We start from the raw sequence: 21965 nt of genomic DNA on the forward strand, positions 1-21965 counted from the left end.
TGGTGACCTACATTGAGAAGAGTGGAAATGATAGGGAGTTGGGGTGAGGAATAAGAAGGTCCGTTCAGTTAGAGCTTTGCAAGATTCATATGTACAGCACCAGATCCTATTAAATCAGCTCCCCTTGAGTCAGTACAGTTTGTGAGAAATGAACACTTCAGAATTGCAGTATAAAATATGGCCATAAAAAATCTTCTGTCTTCCAGTCCTGTGCAGGAAGGTGCACCATGCAAGGTGAGATCACTCTGGAGGGGCTCTTGGCGACCCTGGGGGCACCCCTTCACCAGCCCCTCCCGAGGCTCAACCCCCAGGCCCCGCCCCCTGGGCCCTGCCTCCAGAGCCAGTCACTTGCTGCCAGTATGCACTGTCGTCACAGTGGTGGGCCTCGGTCTCCGCTCAGCTCCAACTCCTGAGACCCCTGACGAGGAGGAAATGAAACTACAGAGGGTGGCGGATGCCAGGCCTGGAAGGGAACAGTGGACACAAGGGGGTCAAAGCTTCAGAAGGGTTTTTGTAGATAGAAAAAATACCCAATCCCCCTTCCCACTGCAAGGGTATCAGATAGGCTGGTATTATGAGAGGTCAAACTTCACATACTTTTCTCTAAATTTAACCTACTGTTATGGGTTGATTTGCATCCTAAAAAATATCCTAAAAAACAATGAAGTTACAGTCCTAACCTGTGTACCTGTAAATATGACCCAGCATGGAAATAGAGGTTTTGTTTTGCTAAGGATGATATACCAAAGTAGAGTGGGTCCTAAGCCTAATCCCTTCTGAGTGGTTGTTGTTGTTGTTATGTGCCTTTGAGTCCACCCGACTCATAGCAACCCCTCCTTGGGTTTCCCAGGCAGTATCACTATGGAAGTAGATTGCCCCATCTTCCTTCCAAGGAGTGGCTGGTGGGTTTGAACTGCCAGCCTTCTGGTTAGCAGTCAAGTGCTTTAGGCACTGTGCAAAGAACAGAATAAGACAGACATAGATAGGGGAAGATATGCCATGTGAAGATACATCTACAATCAGCCAAGAAATGCCCAGGGCTACAGAAGTGGAAAGGAGCTCTGGTAGCATAGTGCCTAAGGCACTTGGCTGCTAATCAGAAGGCTGGCAGTTCAAACCCACCAGACACTCCGTGGAAGGAAGGTTGGGCAATGTACTTCGGTAGTGATATTGCCTTGGAAACCCAAGGAGGGGTTGCTATGAGTCAGGGCCGACTTGACGGCACACAACAACGGCATAGAAGTGGAAAGAGAAAAGAGTGTTCCTCTACAACTGAGAGATGGAACCTAGCTCTGCTGATGCTCTGAATTTGGAATTCTGGCCTCTAGAACTTTGAGAAAATAAACTTCTGTTCTTTAAAGCCAACCATTTATAGTACTTTTTGTTATGGCAGCCTTAGGAACCTAAGACATCTACTGATAGGAAAACATTTCTATCAAAATGCTTTGTTCTTAGGACCAATCTCCTCTCATTTTTTCACTGTAATAAATATAACTGACTGGCATTAGATAACTACATGGTTTAAGTCACCATAATATAATAGGCTCCATTTATTGAGCAGTTACTACGTACTAGGTACTGAGCTGGCTGTGGAAAATATACTGTCATTGTAAGAAATATGTTGTTGTTTCAGTCAGCTAAACTAAAACCTGTCCACCATGGGTGACCTTAATGGTATTTGAAACACTGGTAGCATAGCCTTCCAGCCTCACAGCAACACATAAGCTACCACAGTACGACAAACTGACAGATGAGTGGTGGGTAAGAAGTGGAAGAATTGTTTATTTCTCACAACAGCTGTGTGAAGCAGTTATCTTCAGAATGAAGAAAGAATGTGGCTTCTGGTTGGTGTATTGTTTATACTCTTAGCTAAAAAGTGTTTTGTGACACAGAGATAGGACTTTGTCAGGAGGACGTTCAATTATTCCTGTGTGAACTCAGTGGCCCTTGGACCTAGAAAAGTTCCTTACAAGTTGCCTAAAATTCTCTCTAAGCAGGTATGTTGTTATCAGAAGGATTTGATGTGCGATGGATAAACTGCTGATTAGCTCCAGCAAGGCCTTTCCACCAGTGACCTTCATAGGTTCAGACATGGGGAGCTCCATGAAATGAATCATTAAGATGGGCTTTGCTCTTGAGTCTTGTGAATTCAAAGGAAGGACCAATTGTGAGGTTCCCTTTGAGAAGAAGGTGGAAAGGATACACATTGAAATGCAAATGGGTGTCTTTAGTAATGTACTACCATGTCTGGGGAAGCTCATGGAGATTTCTGAGGAAAATTTAAGGGCTGGACATTGCTGAAGAGATGGGATGCTCATTTAGAGAAGAAGGGAACCCTTTTCTGAGCCAATGGAAAGGAGTATGATGCCCCGGATAAGAGTTGGTAGAGTGGATTAAATAGTGTTTCCAAAACTTCACATCACCTGGAAGCTGTGACTATGACCTTACTTAGAGATACGGTCTTTGCAGATGTAATCAAGTTAAAGTGAGGCTATACTGGATTAGGTGAGGCCCTAGATCTGATAAGAAGGGGGAAATTTAGATACACAGACACACAGAGGAGAACACCACGTGAAGACGGAGGAAGAAAATGCAGAGATGGGTCCATGTAACATGTAGTGCCAAGGATGGCCAGTAACATTAGATGATAGGAAGAAACAAGGAAAGAGTCTTCCCCAGACCTTTCAGAGGGAGTATGGCCCTGCCAATACCTTGACTTTGGAGTCCTAGCCTCTAGACCTGTGTGAGATTGTATTTCTGTTGCTTTAAGCCAAGCTTTTTGTGATACTTTGCTGTAGCAGCTCTAGAAAAACAATACAGCTAGAAAAAGCTGAACTACTGCTCAGTGTCAGGGAGAGGAGGGTGATGGGAGATCAAGGTAATAGATCCAAAGTGGAGAGGAGCCATTAGAGTGGCCTAATAGGACATTAAGATAAATCTCTATATGGAGAGACAACAGGAGCAGGGAATGAGAGAGAGAGAATTAGGAAGAGTGTAATGTACCCTCACTGATGGGATACTCAGTGCAAAGATGAAAGATAATGAATGACTATTCCATTTTATTTATTGCAAAGCCAATGCATTTCATACAAATTAGCTCAAATTATCATCATCCTCATCATTATATATATATATATTAAAAGTTGATGAGATCAGACTATCCCGAATCTTTGCCACCCTATACTGAACCCCTCAGAGTGACTGAAAAGCGAGGAGGCAATCAGAGGGGAGGGAGGTATATCAGAAAGCACTTGGGCTTTGTCCACACAGACCTGGCTGTGTGTAATTTGAGCTGCAGATTTCCCATCTGTAAATGGAAACAATAATACCTATGGTCCAAGGCTGCTGTATTAAATGGGGTAAGGTATTGACAGTGTCTGACAAAAAGCACATATTCAGCAAGTGATAGTTCCCTCCTTCCCACCCCAGACTGCTCTTAAACGCCAGTGGAAGAGTTGTGTTTTTACTACATACGCACAGTCTTTTTGGCTGGCCAAACTGAGGCTGCTCGAAACACTTGCATTGGAACTGTCCAGGCTGCTGCCAAGATGTAATTTCCTCATGTGTCTCACGACAGCTGTGGCATTAAAGGCTTGCTGAAATTTAAGAGACAAACAAACAAGAAAGCAGACAAAATATTCTGGCTAATTAGAAAAGACTCAGATTGCATCCTAGTATTTTTCCCATTACCCTAATCATTTAACTTCTTAAACATTCTTATGATACTATCTGTGGGAAACATACTGATCCTACTTCCCAAAGCATACTGATTTCTTTTAAATCTCCTTCCTCAAAATATATTTTGACAATTTTTAAAAATAATTTTCTTCTGATATATGAAATATATAAGATAAATATAAGCCAATTCTCTACATGATTTAAGAGAAATGACAATTACAATAAAAGGCATATCATACTACCTTCACATGTGGTCTTGTAGATTAGTTTCTATTTTTCTATTACCGGTACTGCTGTTCTACATGATAACAACTCCTCTGAATAATCTGTTGTTTCTGTGTGCCACTGAGTTAATTCCAACTCACAGTGACCCTATATGACAGAGGAGAACTGCCTCATAGGGTTTCCTATGTTGTAACCTTTATGGGAGCAGATAACCAGGTCTTTTCTCTCATGGAGTTTCTGGATCAGTTTGAACCACAGACCTTTCAGTTAGCAGCTGGGCACTTAACCACTGTACCACCAGGGCTCCTTTCTGAATAAAATAGGTCAGTGATATTAATTTTGTTTCTGTATAGAATCTCACTGTTGGGGTTTGTGCCAAAACAGCCAGCACTTAATTCCCCACACTGGTTAGAACATAGAAAGAGTTTAGGTAACAAATTGCTGATCATGAAAACTCAATGGTTTAAATCCATTAAATTTTTACCAGAAAATACTGAGGAGCTCAACTCAGATTTCCTACACTCTTCCCTCAAAAAAACCCCAACTCATGCCAACCCATGTGTGTCAGAGCAGAGCTGTGCTCCACAGGTCTCAGTGGCTGATTTTTCACAAGTAGATCCTTGGGGCTTCCTTCTAAGGTGCCTCTGGGTGGACTCCAACCTTCACCTTTTTGGTTAACAGTAAAGTGTGCTAAACATCTGTACCACCCAGGGAATCCTTTTTTCCTCATAGCACTTCTTTAATAAAGCCATCTACTTAAAGTGCCAGCAAATTGAAGAAATACACAGATGATGATGCTGTTTAAGAAACAGTGACTGAGTAAGAGCTGGCAGTCCTGTTGTTTTTGAATCACAGAGAGGAACTGTTAAGTCACATACTTTGTCTTTCTCACAATACAGCACTCCAAGTCTTTATCGGTTAAAATTAGCAAAATTATTTCAGTGAAGTTTTAGGGAATTTAGTCCAAACTCAAGTGATAAAAAAAACTCACTGCTTTCAGTTGATTCCAACCCACAGTGACCCTGTAGGGCAGAGTAGAACTGTCCCATAGGGTTTCCAAGGCTGTATATCTTTAAGAAAGCAGTCTGCCATATCTTTGATGGGTTCAAACTGCTGACCTTTCAGTTAGCAGCTGAGCACTTAACCACTGTACCATCGGGGCTCTACTCAAGTGATAGTAAGTAACCTTTATAAATAAGAAAGGCTTAAATTGTAGAGCAAGTTTCATGAGAGCGGTTACATTCAATGAGAATTTAATAAGCACTAGACTTACTCTCCATTTGCTTTTTGCGAAGTTCTTCCGGATCTGGGCGCTGACAGACTCGTGGATGTTTTTGTTGAGGGCTGTGTCACCAGCAATCCTGAAACAGAAGCAAAGATGCTTCTTCAGAAGTGTTTCTCTGGGGGCTCTGACACAGGGTTCCAAGCTGCTTTTCTACTGCCTTCCTCAGGCAAGGACAGGGTGGGTCACCACTGCCACTTCTAGCCTGTTTATTACATCCTATGGCTCTTCTCAAAGCCCATATGATCTGCCACCACTACCATCAAATTTCAATCCTTCAAATTTTTACAAAAGTCCTCTACACTCACCCAGGACCCATTAACATTTTCCTGGTTGGCATCAGTACGTGGTTCCCATTTTCTTTTTCTACCCTAATTCCTGAAACATCAGAATCATGGTAACAATGCAGACTGAATTCAGTTTTCCATCCTCCTTCTAAACCCTCTCTCCCTCCACATCAGCTTTTTACCAGCAACACTTCATCTCCGTGGTTTCAAGCTGGTTCCCTGCCTGGCCTGATCACCAGATCCCCGGCCAGGACCCTGCTTTCCAGCTCCAATGTACCTGAGGTCCTTACTCTCAGCCCTCACCAGGACCTCTGCCTGATGGATCCTGCTCACAGCCCTGGGCTGGCAGCTTGGCTCCATCCCAACTGACGTGAGCTCTACAACATTCTACTCACCCACACCCATGACCCCTGTTGCCCACTGATCCCTTGAGCTCGGAGATGGGATTCCAAGCCTTCATTCGGCTACATTTGGTATATTTCCTGCTCCTACATTTCCTAGAAAAATTCCTGGTACTGCAACTAGGTCCAATCTACTTTCAGCTGTGTCCTTGATATTACTGGGCAATCTTATTTAGTTCTTGCTTATTCCTTAACCTTATCCTATTATCAGGGAAGAAGTTAAGTTTACTCTTAACTTCCTTTCCTTGGAGTCTCCCCCATCATACTATCTCCTCCCTCTGCTCTACATCCCCCCATTCTCCCTCTCTCTTTTTTACGTCTTACACTTCCCACTTCTCCCTCTTGACTTACAATCTCCAGGCCTACAAATTACCTGGAGGTCCACTCACAGCCCATTCTTCTCTCCCACTACCCTTCTTAACCTAAATATCATCATCCCTCTATCTTCAACCACTTGGCTTTCTCCTCAATTTCAGCTTCTTCTGTGCTTTGAACCTTCCATCTTTCCTCTCTTTAACATTAAACTGTTAAATTCTAGGTTGGCATGGATGCCTAAGAACAGTTTATTGAATCTGGGAAAACTTAAGGGGCAGATGTAAGAGGTTCTCCACATCCTCCCTGGCTGGAAGGTAACTGGTAAGTGGGAAACCTCTCATCTTCCAGACCAAGACTGCCCTGGCATGAAACAGCCTGTAGGCCACACACTGTTACTTCCAACTGCTCTGGGAAGTGAAAGGAAATGCTTAGGGCTTAGTCAGACAAGAAATTATCCCTGAATAAAGAATATTTTCCTGCCCACCCAGGCTTTCACTTTAGACCTGAAAACATGGTTGATGGACCAGACCCATCCAGTCTGTACCGTGCTGGACCTAAGTTTAGAATACAATGCAGACTGAATTCAGTTTTCCATCCTCCTTCTAAAGTTGGAGGTTCCAGCATATACACTCCCCTGCTTTTCCCAGCAAGGATGAAAATACATTCCAAGATGACACTAGGAAATTAACTGTAGAGAATCAGATTTCTATTTCCAATAACTGAATTGTCTCCTTTTCCCAAACACACATCAATTAGATAGAAATAAGATAGTTGCATGGGCAAACATGTCCCAAACTAGACTAATGAGGAAGCTCATGGAGAACTGTAGAAGTCTTCATTAAGCTTTTTCTACTGGGGAGCTCATGTGAGTGCTTCCTCCTACATCATTTTTAAAAGCTATGTCCTCAGAAAAGGAAGCCAAATCAAACTTGTCAGTGGCCAGCTCTTTCTTGGAAACAATGCGGCAGAAGTGGTAGGGAGTATGGAATTCCTTGGACTGAGTATTACTTCAGGGTAGAGCCCTGTGCTCCAAAGCAAACGGGGATTCCAGGACTTGGGCTCCACCTGCATGGAGCAGCATGGCCTGAAACGCTTTGAACCTTGATCCTGTTCCCTGTGCTCTGCTCCCCACACCTTCTCTGTAGGTTCACATGAGCTGAGATGAGAGGAAAATGTAAATGCCCAATTATTTTAAGAATGCTTCGTGCTCTCTTCCCACAGTCCTAGGGTGTACTGCGGTTGGGAAAGAATCAAGCTGAGCAGAAGGTGGCCCAAGACACCCTGTCAGGTAATCTCCTGGGGGAGGTATGGCTACCCTGGGCCATGACAGCACAGCAAGGTCTTCCTCAAATATCCATGAAAACAGGATAGCCAGGAAGTTTACACTGACAATACATGACACTCACTGATGCTCAGTGTTACTAACTTCAGGATTATTCATCAACAAAGTGGGAGCCACAGATTCTTAGATTTGGAAGGGATCTTAGTTGTCAGACTATGCTCAAACCAAAAAACAAACTCATTGCCATCGAGTCAACTCTGACTCATACAGAACCCCACTGGGTTTCCAAGGCTGTAAATCTTTATGGAAGGAGACTGCCTCATCTTTCTTCTGCAGAGTGCCTGTTGGGTTCAAACCACTGACCTTTTGGTTAACAGCTTAATGACTTAACCATACCACCAGAGCTCCTTTTGATGGGCCTAGAAACTGTCAAATGCTTCTAATACACAAAGATTTCTTTATAAATCTGTACACACACACACACACACACACACATAACTATGGATACACAACTTTGATTCTTGTCTCATAGTTCTTACTTTCCAGTCTTAATTCCTGTACTAACAGTGAAACTTTCAGTTGCTGACTGAAAGGTTGATGATTCAAACCCACCCAGCGGCTCCACAGGAGAAAGGCCTGGTGGTCTGCTTCTATAAAGAAAAGCCTAGAAAAATCCTATGGGACAGTTCTACTGTGTCACATGGAATCACTATGACTTAGAATTGACTTGTCTCTACTTAACAACAACAACAAACAATGTATACGACATTCCTAGAAATCATATGCTTTTGAGGCCTTACTATCTATCCTTTTCTGCTCAAAGATCATCACCACTACCTTTCCTTTCTTATTTTTGCATTTTTTGTTCTTTGTATGTGGTTTGCTCTACCTCCACAGCTCTGAAATTATGTTTTTCCAACCACTTGCTCAAGATAGGCTTGGTGATGCTTGGTAGGTATCCAGACAGTCTTCACCAGTCTCCTGAGCTGCTTCACAATTTCTACGGACAACCAGAATTACAGGCTTTTCCCTTTTTCCAACTGTTCTAATAGCTGTTCCTGTGGATGGAACCCAGAAGAGTGGGTGGGGTCTCAGTGGATATTCAGGAGACGCTGCAGATGCACTTTGACCTGGAAGGTGCATGCTGTTTTCCCAGGGTGGTCACATTGTCTTTGCTCACTATAAGCTCTGAAGCTGGCTAAGTGCAACCTGTGGTCCCGATGCTCAGTATTGTCACTTTAGTGTTCTTGTCAATAAAACTGGAGATAGAGGTTCAGAACAACTCAAACCAGATAAAAGGACTCTGTTATGGTTCTTCTCCATAACTATGAATCAAAGAAATCCTGAATGGGTTTCCACAGTGCTACATGCAGTTCCCTGCTCTTTGGCTATAAGTCAGCAACCTGTTTGCTAGTTACCATGCACCACAATCTCTTATAGAGGCTTGGGGAACATTGGCAAGATGGGCTGGCTGCTTTCTACTAGGAGAGCCTTAAAAAGAGCCCTCTCTTACATGGGGTGGCCTTTTGGAGGCTAAGGGAAGGTGTTGGTGAACCCTGGTAGCTCAGTGGTTGAGCACTTAGCTGCTAACTGAAAGGTCAGTATTTGAACCCACCAGTCACACAATAGAAGAAATATGTGGTAATCTGTATCTATAAAGATTTCAGCCTTGGAAACCCTATGGGGCAGTTCTACTCTGTCCTATAGGGTCACTATGAGTTGGAATTGACTTGATGGCAATGAGTTTGGCTTTGGTTTTTGGTTTCTCCTAGCCCTAGGTGGCCCTGATTAAGTTGAAAGAGCAAGCGCAGAATAACAGATATAATTGATATGCTGAGCTGACAGCTTCCAGAATAGTGATGTTGATAAGGCTATGCATCACTGGGATAATTATTCCACTTTCTGGAGCTCTCAGCTGAATCCATGTTCTCCTTTGCCCGGGCAATTTTACACAAAAGAGACAAGCATATTATAAATGCAGGCATGGGGGGAGTTTTGGTGACACTTGAGTTGAATACATTCATTTATATCATTTTCCAATGTTTGACTTCTTGAGAGCTTTACAATGCACAGTAAAAATGATAAAGCACTGGGAAAAAATACACAAAAACACCGCCGTCTCAGGGAAGAAGGCATTTGCTTGTGCAGCTCAAAGGCTAGTAAATCTTACGATGTGGCACACGCTGAAGACTCCAAAGTCTTCATCTCTAGCTTGACCTCTTTCCTGAGCTCCAAGCTCATACAGCAAACTGCCTCATAACTCTCCATCTAGGTGATTCCAAGACTTCAAATTCAGTATACTCAAAGAAGAACTCATTCTCTTCTACTCAAACCTGATTGTCCTCCCAGCATAATCATCCTTTGGCCCCCTTAAGCTGGAAATTTGGGAACTATCTTTGCCTCGCTGTACCCCACCAGGGCTATGCCCAAGACCTGTATCTCCTCTACTCCTTGAGTGTCTCTCATAGCCCTCACCATCCCTCTCTGTCCCTGCTGTGCTGCCTCTGGGCAGGCCTCCATCATCCTGCTGGGACAGCATCCTCTCCACCTCTGGTCTGCCCCTTCCTGCCACCCTCCCACACCCCCATCTCCCACACTCATCCTCCATCCTGCAGCCAGACTGAGCTTTCTAAAATGCAATTCTTATCAACCTGCTTAAAATGCACTGGGGCGCCAAATGACCAAAGGATAAGTACAAATTCCTTAGTACAGCACAATAAAATCATGGTAATTAATATATATTTGAAATTTATTCCATGCCAGGTACTTTTCTTCTTTGCACGTATTATTGAATTCCCTCAAAAGACCTATGGGATATGTACTGTCATAATTTATTATCTCAGTTCTACAGATGAGGCCCAAAGGGTTAACTAGTTTGTCCTCGGTCACTCAGGACTTGGATTCTGTCAATACCAGAACTCACACCAGAACCCTGCCACTTCCTGCCTTCCTTTCTAGTCTCCTCTCCATACCCTCTTCTTTGGCCACTCTTACTCCAGAAATAACAAAAGCCCGTGATGCCATGAGTGGGTGTGAAGTGTTCAGCCCCCACACCAGGGCCTTGTGCTTGCTCTGCATGGAATCCTCTCTGTATCTTGGCTCACCTGGTGGAAGCTTTCTTGTCCTATAAGACTCAGCTTGGCCATCAGCCCCTCAGGGAAATCTTTCTGGTTTCTGCTGAGCAGACTCTGCCCTACTCACACCCTCCTCAGTAAAGCTGATCTTTCCCTTCTTTAGTTTCTGAAAAATGTCTGATGAAGAAGAGATGAGGTTTTCACTGGCATTCTTCCTGGGTTGGGCTGGATTAGTGAATGAGTACTAGGAAGCAAATCACTTCATTTCTTCAGAGCTCATTTTCCTCCCCTATATGATGATCTCAACCGTCTTTTACAGTGCTAAAGTTTATGAAGGGAGAAAACCTCACTGTCTTCATGGTCACTTCATGGAGCCATTGGCTGGGTTTGAACTGGCAACCTTTGGTTAGCAGCCTAGCACTTAGTCCATGAGTCATCAGGACTCATATACATACACATACATATGCACATGCATATGTCAAGATGACAGAGCTACAAAACTGCTTACTTTTTCAGAAAATTATTTCCTTTGCCCATAGGGGAATAGGATTTTGTGAGGCCAAATATGGCTATATGCTTGCTTGCTCATAGCTCACTTCTGCTTGCTAAGTCACTCTTCTACAACACTTGCTAGGGGCCTGCACTAAGCCACATTTGTTTGCCAGAGCCATAAAAAGTCCTGCCTCCCTCCAGGGGGCATGTAAATCCCAGTTGACCTTGCTACCACCCAGGAACTTGCCTTGGTATGTTGTTGTTATGTGCCATCCAGTCAGCCGACTCATAGCGACCCCTCCGGAGGGTTTCCGAGGCAGTATCACTACGGAAGTAGGATTGCCCAACCTTCCTTCCGAGGAGTGGCTGGTGGGTTTGAACCACCAGCCTTCTGGTTAGCAGTCAAGTGCTTTAGCTACTATGCTTGTAAGTAAGCTCTTAATAAACTCCTATATTACCATCATGGAGCTGCCAGCTTCATTCTTTGGTCTCATGGCACCTTAGGGAAATTTCAAGTTTCTCCTCTGTGCCCAGACACTCCCTCAAACTCTCTTTCTTCTCATTGACTTCTCCTTTCTGAGTGGTGGTGAAGAGCGTAAGTGGTAGAATCAGTTTTGGTTGGAATCTTAGCTTTGCCATTAGCTAGTTGTAGAATCTTAGCTAAGTTCCTCTACCTTTCTAACTCCATCTCTTCATTTCTGAAATGGAGATAAAACCTACTACCTCACAGAGTTAATTATGTAGAAAAAATGAGGTGCGATTTTAAAGCACTTAGCACAATGCCCAGAACACAAGTCCTGAATAAACAACAACCATTATTACACATTAGAACACTGGAGTGTCATTAGAATAAGGAATGTCACTACCTTTAAGCAGTTCTCCTTTGGAAGGTTAACTAGCATATGAGACTCACGGGAAAGGTACAGAAGATGGTAGACTAGACGGGGACACAGTTTCCGACAGTGCTTCTTGTGGGGGAATTTAATGTTTATTATATTGGATATTTTGCCATTCTTGGCATTTGTTTCACACTGGATGCTCAGGATGCTTTAATAATAACCAGAGCCAGTTGCCATCCAGTTGATTCTGATTCATGGTGACTCCATATGTGTTGGGGTAGAACTCTCCTCCAGAGTTTTCAATGGCTGCTTTTTGAGACATAGATCACCAGCCTTTCTTCTAATGTGCCTAACAGCTACAATTAATTAAGCTTTTATTATGTACCAGACATTGTGCTAAGCCCTATATGTGCATTATCTCATATAATCCTTGGATCAACCCTGTACATATTGTTAATTTCATTTTAAAGATGAAAAATTTGACACAGAGAAATATAAACCCAAAGTCACAGCCAATAGATAAGGAAGCTGGATTAAGAACTAGTCAGTAGCATAAAAATAAGTAGCTTAAAGCACACTGCTGAAAACATAGCATAGAATGCCATAAACTATCATATAATCCCTCTGGAGTTGAAGGAACACTAACATGATATGCATTTTAAAAGGAGAAAATTATAACTACAATTCATCTTACTGCTGAATAATAAACTCAAGGAATAATTTCCAATCTTAATCCCTCAGTGGGCAGTTACCTTTTAAAACCAAAAACCAAACTCACTGCCATTGAGCTGGATCTGACTCATAGCAACCTCCCCTAGGGTTTCTGGGGCAGTATCACTACGGAAATAGATTGCCCAACCTTCCTTCCTAGGAGTGGCTGGTGGGTTTGAACTGCCATCCTTCTGGTTAGCAGTCAAATGCCTTAGGCTGTGAAGTGAAAAAGCTACTGGGCAATCCTACTTCCGTAGTGATACTGCCTCGGAAACCCAAGGAGGGGTCGCTATGAGTTGGGGCTGACTCGATGGCACATAACAACAACAACAACATGCTTTACACACTTATTTTCTCATTAGTATATTCAGAAGATTGTGTCCTGAGGGAACAACAGAGTCAACTGTTGGCTCAGGGGAAAGAATGGAGCCACCAGTCAGAATGAGACAGAATTACCACCTGGGATTTCACAATCATGAACAGTCAAGAGAATGTTCACTCTGGGAAGGCATTAGATGACAGTCTTTACACTGGGTGATTTTCTTACCATGGGTGCCGAGCTGCTTGCTCACACGTGTATCTTTTATTTGGATCTTTCTCCATCAGATTCCGAATGAAGTCTTTAGCTGTTTAAAAAGAAAGTACAAAGGATGGAATGAATTTGTGGCTTGAGATGTGTCAACATGACAGTACCAGCTCTTTGAGAATAGTGTGTGTGGCATGGGAAATAGGAGGCCAGCCCTCTACTGATCCTACAGTACTTGGGACACAAAGGATAGGTGGTATTAGCACTTGGCAAAAAGGGAAGTCAAGGCTTGGGACACCAGGTAAGTGAGGCCTAGGATCCTGGCTCTCCAGCTCCAAGTTCCATCTCTCTAGCAGCCTATGACACCTTCTGTTCAAAGAAGAGATACAATATCTTTGTAATAATGTGCCTCTCATTGAGCTTACCACTGCCTGACAATGCTGTTTTGTTGATGTACCTACTTGTTTGCACATCACTGATCCAACAAAATTTTTTGAGCACCTACTAAGTCCACCAGTCCTGGGCTAGATGCTGGGGATGCAAAGCTTTCAAGAAGTACCATCTGCAGTCCATTTGTTGTCAGTAGCTAGCAAATCAGCTCCAACTCATGGCAAACCCATGTACAACAGAATGAAACACTGCCCAGCCTGTGCCATCTTCATAGTCACTGATATGCTTGAGTGCATTGTTGTAGCCACTGTGTACTGTGAGTGCCTTCCAGCCTAGGGGCCCATCTTCAGCACTCTACTGGACAATGTTCTATGGTGATCCACAGGTTTTCATTGGCTAATTTTAGGAAAGTAGATCACTAGGCTTTTCCTCCTAGTATGTCTTAATCTGGAAACTCTGCTGAAACCTGTTCACCATGGGTGACACGGCTGGTCTTTAAAAATCCAGTGGCTTGGCTTCCAGCAACCTAGCAACACAAGGCACCACAGTGCAACAAACTGATAGATGGGTGGCGAGCAGCCCACTTAGACTATTACAAATAAGTAAATAGGAACTTGCAATGCAATGAGATGAGCCCTGCTGGGGGATGTCAGGTGTGCTTTGCAGCCCAGAAGGAGGTATGACCGAGAAGCAGGACACTGAGAACATGAGGGATTGGGTCACAAAACTGAAGGATGACACCTGTGTACAAGGACCTAAGTCTACAGCATTCTAGAGCATGGTTGCTACTGTCCACAAGGTAGCGCCCTTCCTACCTCAGAATTAAAGTATTCCTCGTGCAGTATTTTTCTGAAAGCCTTTAGAATTTTCCTCTGGGCCCAGGTTTTAGAAGATTGAGGAAGCAAGCAGGTGTGTTTAGTTAGGAGGAAACAACATAAATAATAAAATTCTGTCACTTAAATAAAAATTGGTCATCAGAGGACACAAGGCATCAGTCCATATATTATTTCATTTGATGCTTACACAAACCTTCATGGCAGAGAGGGTGTTATTACCATCCTTATGTTATCAGTGAATAAACCGAGGCTCAGAGAGGTTTTGTCAAAATACTTGGGCCTTAGCTTTGATCTTTATCTCTGATGAAAAAATGACAAACTTCCCTGGGAACATTTAAGTACAACATAGTAGTTATGGTGTGGGCTCTAGAGTAAGAACTTGGGTTCAAATCCCAGCTATGCCATTTGCTAGCTGTGTGACTCTGGTCAAATTATTTAACCTTCTGGCATCTCCGTTTCCTCATCTGTCAAATGGGGATAATAATAAGACCCACCCAATAATTTGTCCTGAGGACTAAGTGAGTTAATACATATATAGAGCTTATAGTGCTCAGGACACAGTAAGTGCACATGTTGTTTCAAGCAGCTCTGGTGGTGTAGTGGTTAAAGCATTTAGCTGCTAACCAGAAGGTTGGCAGTTTGAAACTACCAGCTGCTCTGCAGGAAAAAGATGGGACAGTGTGCTTCCGTAAAGATTACAGCCTTTGGACACCCTTTAGGCAGTCCTACTCTGTTTTATAGGGCAGCCATGAGTTGGAATTGACTTGATGGCAGTGGACTTTGGAGCTTAATATTGTTTCATTCCTGGACCATCCTGACCCAGGATAGGAGTGGTGGATGGATGAGTTCCCCACCCCTCAGCCCCATTTGCATCAGATGGCCCCAGTCTCTCAGCTTTGCAAGTCAAACTCAAATATGTAGCTCATGAAGCTTCTACGGGAGCTTTGGGGCCCTTCAGACCCCTAGGGCCCAGGTCCCACTAGACCTGCCAGGGTCAGATGGTCTGGGTGTGGGAGTCCCAAACCACCCACTGAGAGCTGCCAGAGACCTACCGGAATCAGAGATGTCATCCCAGTAGGGGGAGTCAAATTCATATTCTGCCTTGAGGATCTGTTCAAAGAGTTTGGAGTCATTTTCATCATAAAAAGGAGGGTAGCCACAGAGCCTGGAAGACAAGGTGGTGTAAGAATCTGAAATTTCTTTCTATTAAAAGTGGTGGTTTTACATTTTGCCTGCAAGAAAGAGACATTTATCAATCAAATTAAAGAAACCTCTGCTGTGTATGCTGTAAATATAATGTCCTAGAAATCACACATTCTGTGGGTGTCAAAAAAGTAAAATTTTGATTTAGCAAATAGCAGAAATGGTTAACTCAGGCAACCATCAAAGAGAAGTATGTATATTTACATTTGTTGTAACTTGTTTGTACATTATTGACCATAAAGCCCAATATGCCCTTAAAACTTACCTGTGGTAGTTAAGGATATGTGTCAACTTGGCTGGGCAGCTTGATATAGTTATTCTCCATGATGAGACTGGTAATCAACTCCATGATGGAATCTACTGGAGCAGCTGAGTAGCTGCCGTAGGGATATGGTCTGCTTCTAGTATGTAAGCAGCAGCATTGAAAAAGGTCTCTGAGCTTTTTGGCATGCATGGACCCTGCATGTAGCCGAGTCTTCATTCAGCAGCCTGCCATGTTGTCTGCTGATTCCAGGATTGTTCCTGGACTTGAACCAGTGGCCTGCCATGTGGTTTGCTAATTTTGGGACTGTGTCATTTTCTTTGTCAACCTTGGGTTTGTCAGCCTCAACAGCTAGCCAAGTTAAAAAAGCCTCCAGCTTCAGTGGGCCAGGAGCAAGAGGCAGAGCTGAAGCCCAAGGTCTAAGGAGCTTTCACCTAACCTCTAGAGCTGGCACTTTGAATTCAGACTTCTAGCCTCTTAAACTGTAATAGAATAAACTCCTGTTTGTTAAACCCATACATTTGTGGTAAATGTCTGTTACAGCAGCACTAGATAACCCAAACACTACCAAACAACCTTCTTTGTATAAATGTTATTCTTTTCCGTGAGTGTAACCTAGTACATGGTGAGTTGATAGAAAACAGACATACTAAATATATGTTTAGCATACACTTCAGGACCCTCCCAGGCTCATTTTATTTAAAAAAAATCATCATAGGAAGAAATTCTACAACCTTGTTGCTGTAGCAGCCCAAATCTATACATTATCATTCCACTATGCTCAAATTAAAAGGGGTCTGGTGGTAGAGTGGTTAAGGCACTTGGCTGCTAACCAAAAGGCTGGGTTTCGAGCCCACCAGCACTCCCTGGAAGAAAGATGAGGCAGTTTGCTTCTGTAGATTTACAGCCTTGGAAAACCAATGTGGATCACTGTGAGTTTGAATCAAATCGATGGCAGTGTATTTTTATTTATTTATTTTCTTAGTTTAGGCCCAAATTGGGTATTTGAAGGATTATAGTCTTGTCCATTAAGGAGTCCTGGTGGGCAACAGGTAAGTGCTCAGCTGCTAACTGAAAGGTCAGTGGTTTGAATCCACCCAGTGGCTCTGCAGAAGAAAAGATCTGGCGATGTGCTCCGATAAAGGTTACACCTAGGAGACCCTGTAGGGCAGTTCTACTCTGTCCTCTAGGGATGTCATAAGTCAAAACTGACTAGACAGCAAACAACAACAACAGTCTTACCCATTCATATGCGGTATCAGCAGGAGTTGGCACAAATTATAATACAGTACTACCATAACACTGTCATCCATTTCAACTACTGAATCATCTTAAAGTTGATTTTTAAAAGATCATATTAAGATGCTGGTGCAAACCACTTAAAGTTCTCGATGTACCAATATGCATCTGACAAATGTAATAGGAGATGAAATTTTGATGAAATATCCTAAATATAATTCATTCCATAAAACCATGAATTCTCATTCCAGTTCCGCTCTCAGTTCCAAAGCAACTTTTGTTGTTGTTAGGTGCCATTGACTCAATTTTTGACTCCTAGAGACCCAATGTGACAGAACAGAATTGTCCCATGGGGTTTTCTAGGCTGTAATCTTCTGGGAACAGATCACCAGGTCTTTCTTTTGTAGGATCTGTTGGGTGGGTTCGAACCCCAACCTTTTGGTTAGTAGCCTAACACATTGTGCCACTAGGGTTCCTTAATGTGACTTTCAATTGACCATTAGCACATTTTTTGGGGGCCTAAATTTTCTCATCTAAAAATGAAGAGGCTGGACTCAAAATTTTCTAATATTCTTTCTGGCTTTGAGATGCTGTAGCTCTGTGGCTCCCTTCTCCCAATTTGTCTGGCTGGATAAAGCCTTAGGAAAAGACCTTGTGCATGCTGGAAGCACATGGGGGTAGGAGCAGGCTCTGGCTGGGAACTGGAGAGATGGGAAGGGTGGGCTTGAGGCTGTAGTGGTATATGATCAACAGAGCACAAGGCAGGTGGGGGGCTTGATTTTGTAAGCAGACGCACCAAGTTGAATGGCATAGATCTCAGCTCTGGGGCCTCAACAACCCAGAGGGTGACAGTCTCAGTGGGAGTTCTGTTGTCAAATGAGCCCTAATTTTTCCGTAAAGCCAAACTTTGTTCAAAACATAGCTCCAGCCTAGAGACCAATTAAATGAGAACAAATGAACAGGAATCAACAGACTCCAGGTCTGTGAGAGATTGGGCTATTGGCAAAAAAGAAATTTAACAAAAGCCTAGAAAAATAACCTCAGTTCAGTCATTCTTCAGGTCCCTCCTGCCCTGAGACTCAATATCACTGGGCCACTGCTGTGTAGGGGAATGGTTGATGACATTTGTAAAGGCTATGAGACATTCTGTGGGCTGATAAGATTCAAAATCATCTATCCCCACAAGGTTGAATTAGGGACTAAGTGCCTGGAAAATTTCACTTGTTGCTGCTTTTGGCTAAATGAAGAAGACTCAGTGCTTCTGCAACCACGAAGCACATATTTCACTGCCCAAGGAAACCCTGAATCCGGAGATGGGTATGTAAATATTTCCCATAATGAGGACTTGGGCTAGATGAAATGTGCATATTAGGAAAGGTGCTAGGCTACTAACTGGAAGGTCTGTGGTTTGAACCCACCAGCTGCTCCATGGGAGAAAGATGAAACCATCTATTTTCATAAAGGTTACAGTCTTAGAAACCCTATGGGCCAGTGCTATCCTGTCCTATAGGGTTGCTGTGAGTCAGAATCGACTTGATGGCAATGAATCTTTTTTAAATTATTATTAGGAAAGGCAGGCAGAGGGAAATGTTACTTTGTTTTGGAAAAACTAGATTTTAGGTAAGTGAAGTTTTTGTTTATTAACAACTGAGTGTGTTTTACTTTATCATTTGTCTTTCTTTTTAAGAAAAAAAAAAGTCTTTAAGAAAATTCCAAGAAAGAGTTACTCTTCTTGTGCCAACTGTCTTAACATGTATTCCAACTTTTTTGGCCTTAGCTCCTTTTGTATAGAATACCGTGTTAATGCGGCTGTACTGAAGAAATGGTCGTAGCTTTGAGCAGAGCATGTTGTTGTTGTTGGCTGCTATCAAGTTGGCCTCGGCCTCACGGTGACCCCAAGCAAACCGAATGAAACACTGCCTAGTCCCATACCATCCCCTTGATCAGCTGTAGACTGGACCACTGCAATTCATTGGGTTTTCACTGGCTGATATTTAGAGGTAGATCACGAGACCTTTCTTTCTAGTTAGTCTCAGTCTGGAAGCTCCCTGAAACCTGTTCAGCATGATAGCAACATGCAAGCCTCCATGGACAGATGGGAGTGGCAGTGCATGAGGTGCACTGGCTGGGAATCGAGCCCAGGTCTCCTGCACTAAAGACAAGAATTCCACCCCTGAGCCACCACTGCCCTCAGCTTGCAGTGTAAGTAAGTTAAAATGAAGAAAGGATTTTAAAATAAGAATGACAAATGGACAGAAGTGCAAACCATTGTAAAATCATGCTCAGATCTAGAAATCTCGGAGAGCATTTCATAGCCAGGCTATTTCATGAGAAAGTCCGTGTGGAGGGAGGCAGCCAACTAGGAGAGGGAACAACTTTGGGCTGTTTAGCTTCACAGAGCATGTGGACTGTCAAGGTCCTACCTATTTGTACTTGTCATAACTATGTTCTTTACTAATGTTTCTGAAGCATGACTTATTTTATATATTAAACCATTTAAATAATCTACAAATGATATCTCCATGGGTATTCAAAGACAATAAAGCCACTCTTAACTTTTCTAAGCCTAAAAGTTTATGGTTCATACTATCTAAATTTCCCAACACAAAGACTGTTGTTTTGGTTATCTAGTGCCTTTCCAATAGAAGTACCACAAGTGGGTGGCTTTAACAAACAGGGGTTCATTCTCTTACAGTTTTAGAGGCTAGAAGTCTGAGTTCAAAGTGCCAGCTAGGTCTAGGGGGTGGGTGAAAGCCCCTCAGCCTTGGGCTTCATCTCTGCCTCTGGCTCCTGGCCCACTGAAGATGGAGGCTTGCTGCTAGCTGCTGAGGCTGACAAACCTGAGGTCAACAAATAAAATGGCACAGTCCCAAAATTACCAAACCACTTGGCAGGGTCACTAATTCAAGTCCACTGACCGTCCCAAGATTGAGAGACAACATGGCAGCCCACTAAGATGGAGATTCAGCTATATGCAAGGTCCAAGCATGCCCCAAACTCAGAGACCTTTCTCAAAGCTGCTTCTTATATACTAGAAGCAGACCACATCCCTAAGGCAGTGACTCAGCTGCTTCATATTCCACTATAGAGTTGATCACTAATCTCATCAAAACCAGGCCCAGCCAAACTGACATACAGCTTAACTACCACAACTGTCATACTCAAATGCTTCAAAGGACAGTTCATTGCCTCTATTCCAGCCGTAAGCCTATTTTCCAGAAGTACTGTTTTATCTTTCCAGTCTTTCCTGTTGTTTAGTTTGTCATCTCATCTACCAGTGGCATATTTACACAAATATACTACTAGATTCTAGTTTGTTTTTCTAGTTTAACCTTGAGCAAGCTCTTGTGTGTCTAGAACTCCACTAAGAGATTTACAGCATTACGTCACTTAAACTTCACCTCCCATGAAGTAAGTAGGCCAGACATCTTCACTTCACCAGACACATGAGTTTTTGAACTCTGACTTCTGGTAGCACCCAGCCAATAAGGACTCCAGCACAAATGGTGGAGGATGGAGGAAATGGAAGACATGGTATCTATTCTCTGGGTCCTTTTCATCAACCTCTCATCAAGCTGATTATACACCTGACTGAAGGCTACTGCTCCTCTTAAGGCACCTGACTCTACCATCTTCTCCTGTAAGTGCTCCTCCCTCATCCTGTTGGGTCTAGAGGTGTTTACAGTTCAGCTGGTACTACAGTGTCCATCTGCTATTACTTGTGGTTCCCTGACTCCTATACCTTTGTTAACAGTCCCTTGTATGTTGTTGTAAAGTGCTGTCTAGTTGATTCTGACTCATTAATCCCATGTGACACAGTAGAACTGCCCCATAGGGTTTTCTAGGCTGTAATCTTTATGGGGGGAGCTCTGGTAGCATAGTGGCTAAAGGCAATTGACTGCTAACCAGAGGGCTGGCGGTTCAAATCCACCAGCAACTCCTCGGAAGGAAGATGGGGCAATCTACTTCCGTAGTGATACTGCCTCGGAAACCCAAGGGGGGTCGCTATGAGTCGAGTCCGACTCGACGGCACATAACAACAACAACAACAATCTTTATGGGAGCAGATCAGCAGGTCTTCTTCCTGAGGAGCCACTGGGTGGGTCTGGACCACTAACTTTTCAGTCAGCAGCTAAGCTCCTAGTCATTTGTGCCACCAGGGCTCCTTTTCCTCTTGTATGTAAACCCTCCTTAGATTACCCTGTTTTGAGTCTTCCCTCTGTTTTACCACATACTTCCATACAAAAGACAAAGAAATAGAGTTAAGAAATGTGTTTAAGGTCACTCAGCTAATAAGAGGCAAAATCAGGACACAAGTCCTATTCTGTATGATTCCAGGTCTCTGTTAACTATTTTGCTTATCCACTAAAGGGAAGGAGGCTTGAAAATTCAACCTTGTTTTTCAGCCTTAACTTTAAATTCTCCCTGTAGATCATTTTGTTTGCCCTATCTGCCCCTTCATCATCAAGTAGAATCCTGTGATCTGACCCTACCTTTCCAACTCCATCCCATACATTCTGTTAAGACATTTACTGATATTGTTCCTTTTTCTTGTATATTTCTTACTGTCTTTACTTACCTTGGTCAAGTTGTGTGGATTTCACTCATATTTGATATTGCCTTTCTTATCACTGAAAATACCAAGTGTCTACTATCTACAAAGTGATTCCTCCTCCCTCTCCCTCCCATCCCTGGCAACCATCAAAGAATGTTGTTTACTCTATGTATATCTATTCGTGACTTTTCATAATACTGGGACCATACAGTATTTGTTCTCTCGCGGATGACTTATTTCACTCAGCATAATGTCCTCTGGATTCATCCATGTTATGTTGCATGAGTTCCTCATTATTCTTTATAGGTATAGTATTTCATTGTATGTATATACCACGATTTGTTCATCCATTCTTTCACTGAAGTGTC

The 21965-nt window shown here is 43.0% G+C and overlaps 1 protein-coding gene across 1 annotated transcript in view; it reads right to left on the reverse strand.

Annotated features, from left to right (window-relative positions):
• Positions 1 to 344: 344 nt before the first annotated feature.
• Positions 345 to 21965, reverse strand: part of CAMK1D (calcium/calmodulin dependent protein kinase ID) — a 643088-nt gene continuing 621467 nt past the window's right edge. The window contains exons 7-11 of the mRNA XM_007935426.2: positions 15391 to 15503; positions 13134 to 13212; positions 5177 to 5264; positions 3479 to 3596; positions 345 to 463 (exon numbers count right to left, since the gene is read on the reverse strand). Of these exons, the coding sequence (XP_007933617.1) occupies positions 345 to 463; positions 3479 to 3596; positions 5177 to 5264; positions 13134 to 13212; positions 15391 to 15503 (517 nt within the window). The remainder of the gene's footprint in view (positions 464 to 3478; positions 3597 to 5176; positions 5265 to 13133; positions 13213 to 15390; positions 15504 to 21965) is intronic.

Source organism: Orycteropus afer, unplaced genomic scaffold (assembly GCF_000298275.1).
Source record: "Orycteropus afer afer isolate SDZICR_OR568_19922 unplaced genomic scaffold, OryAfe1.0 scaffold00028, whole genome shotgun sequence".
In the NCBI taxonomy this organism is placed as follows: domain Eukaryota; kingdom Metazoa; phylum Chordata; class Mammalia; order Tubulidentata; family Orycteropodidae; genus Orycteropus; species Orycteropus afer.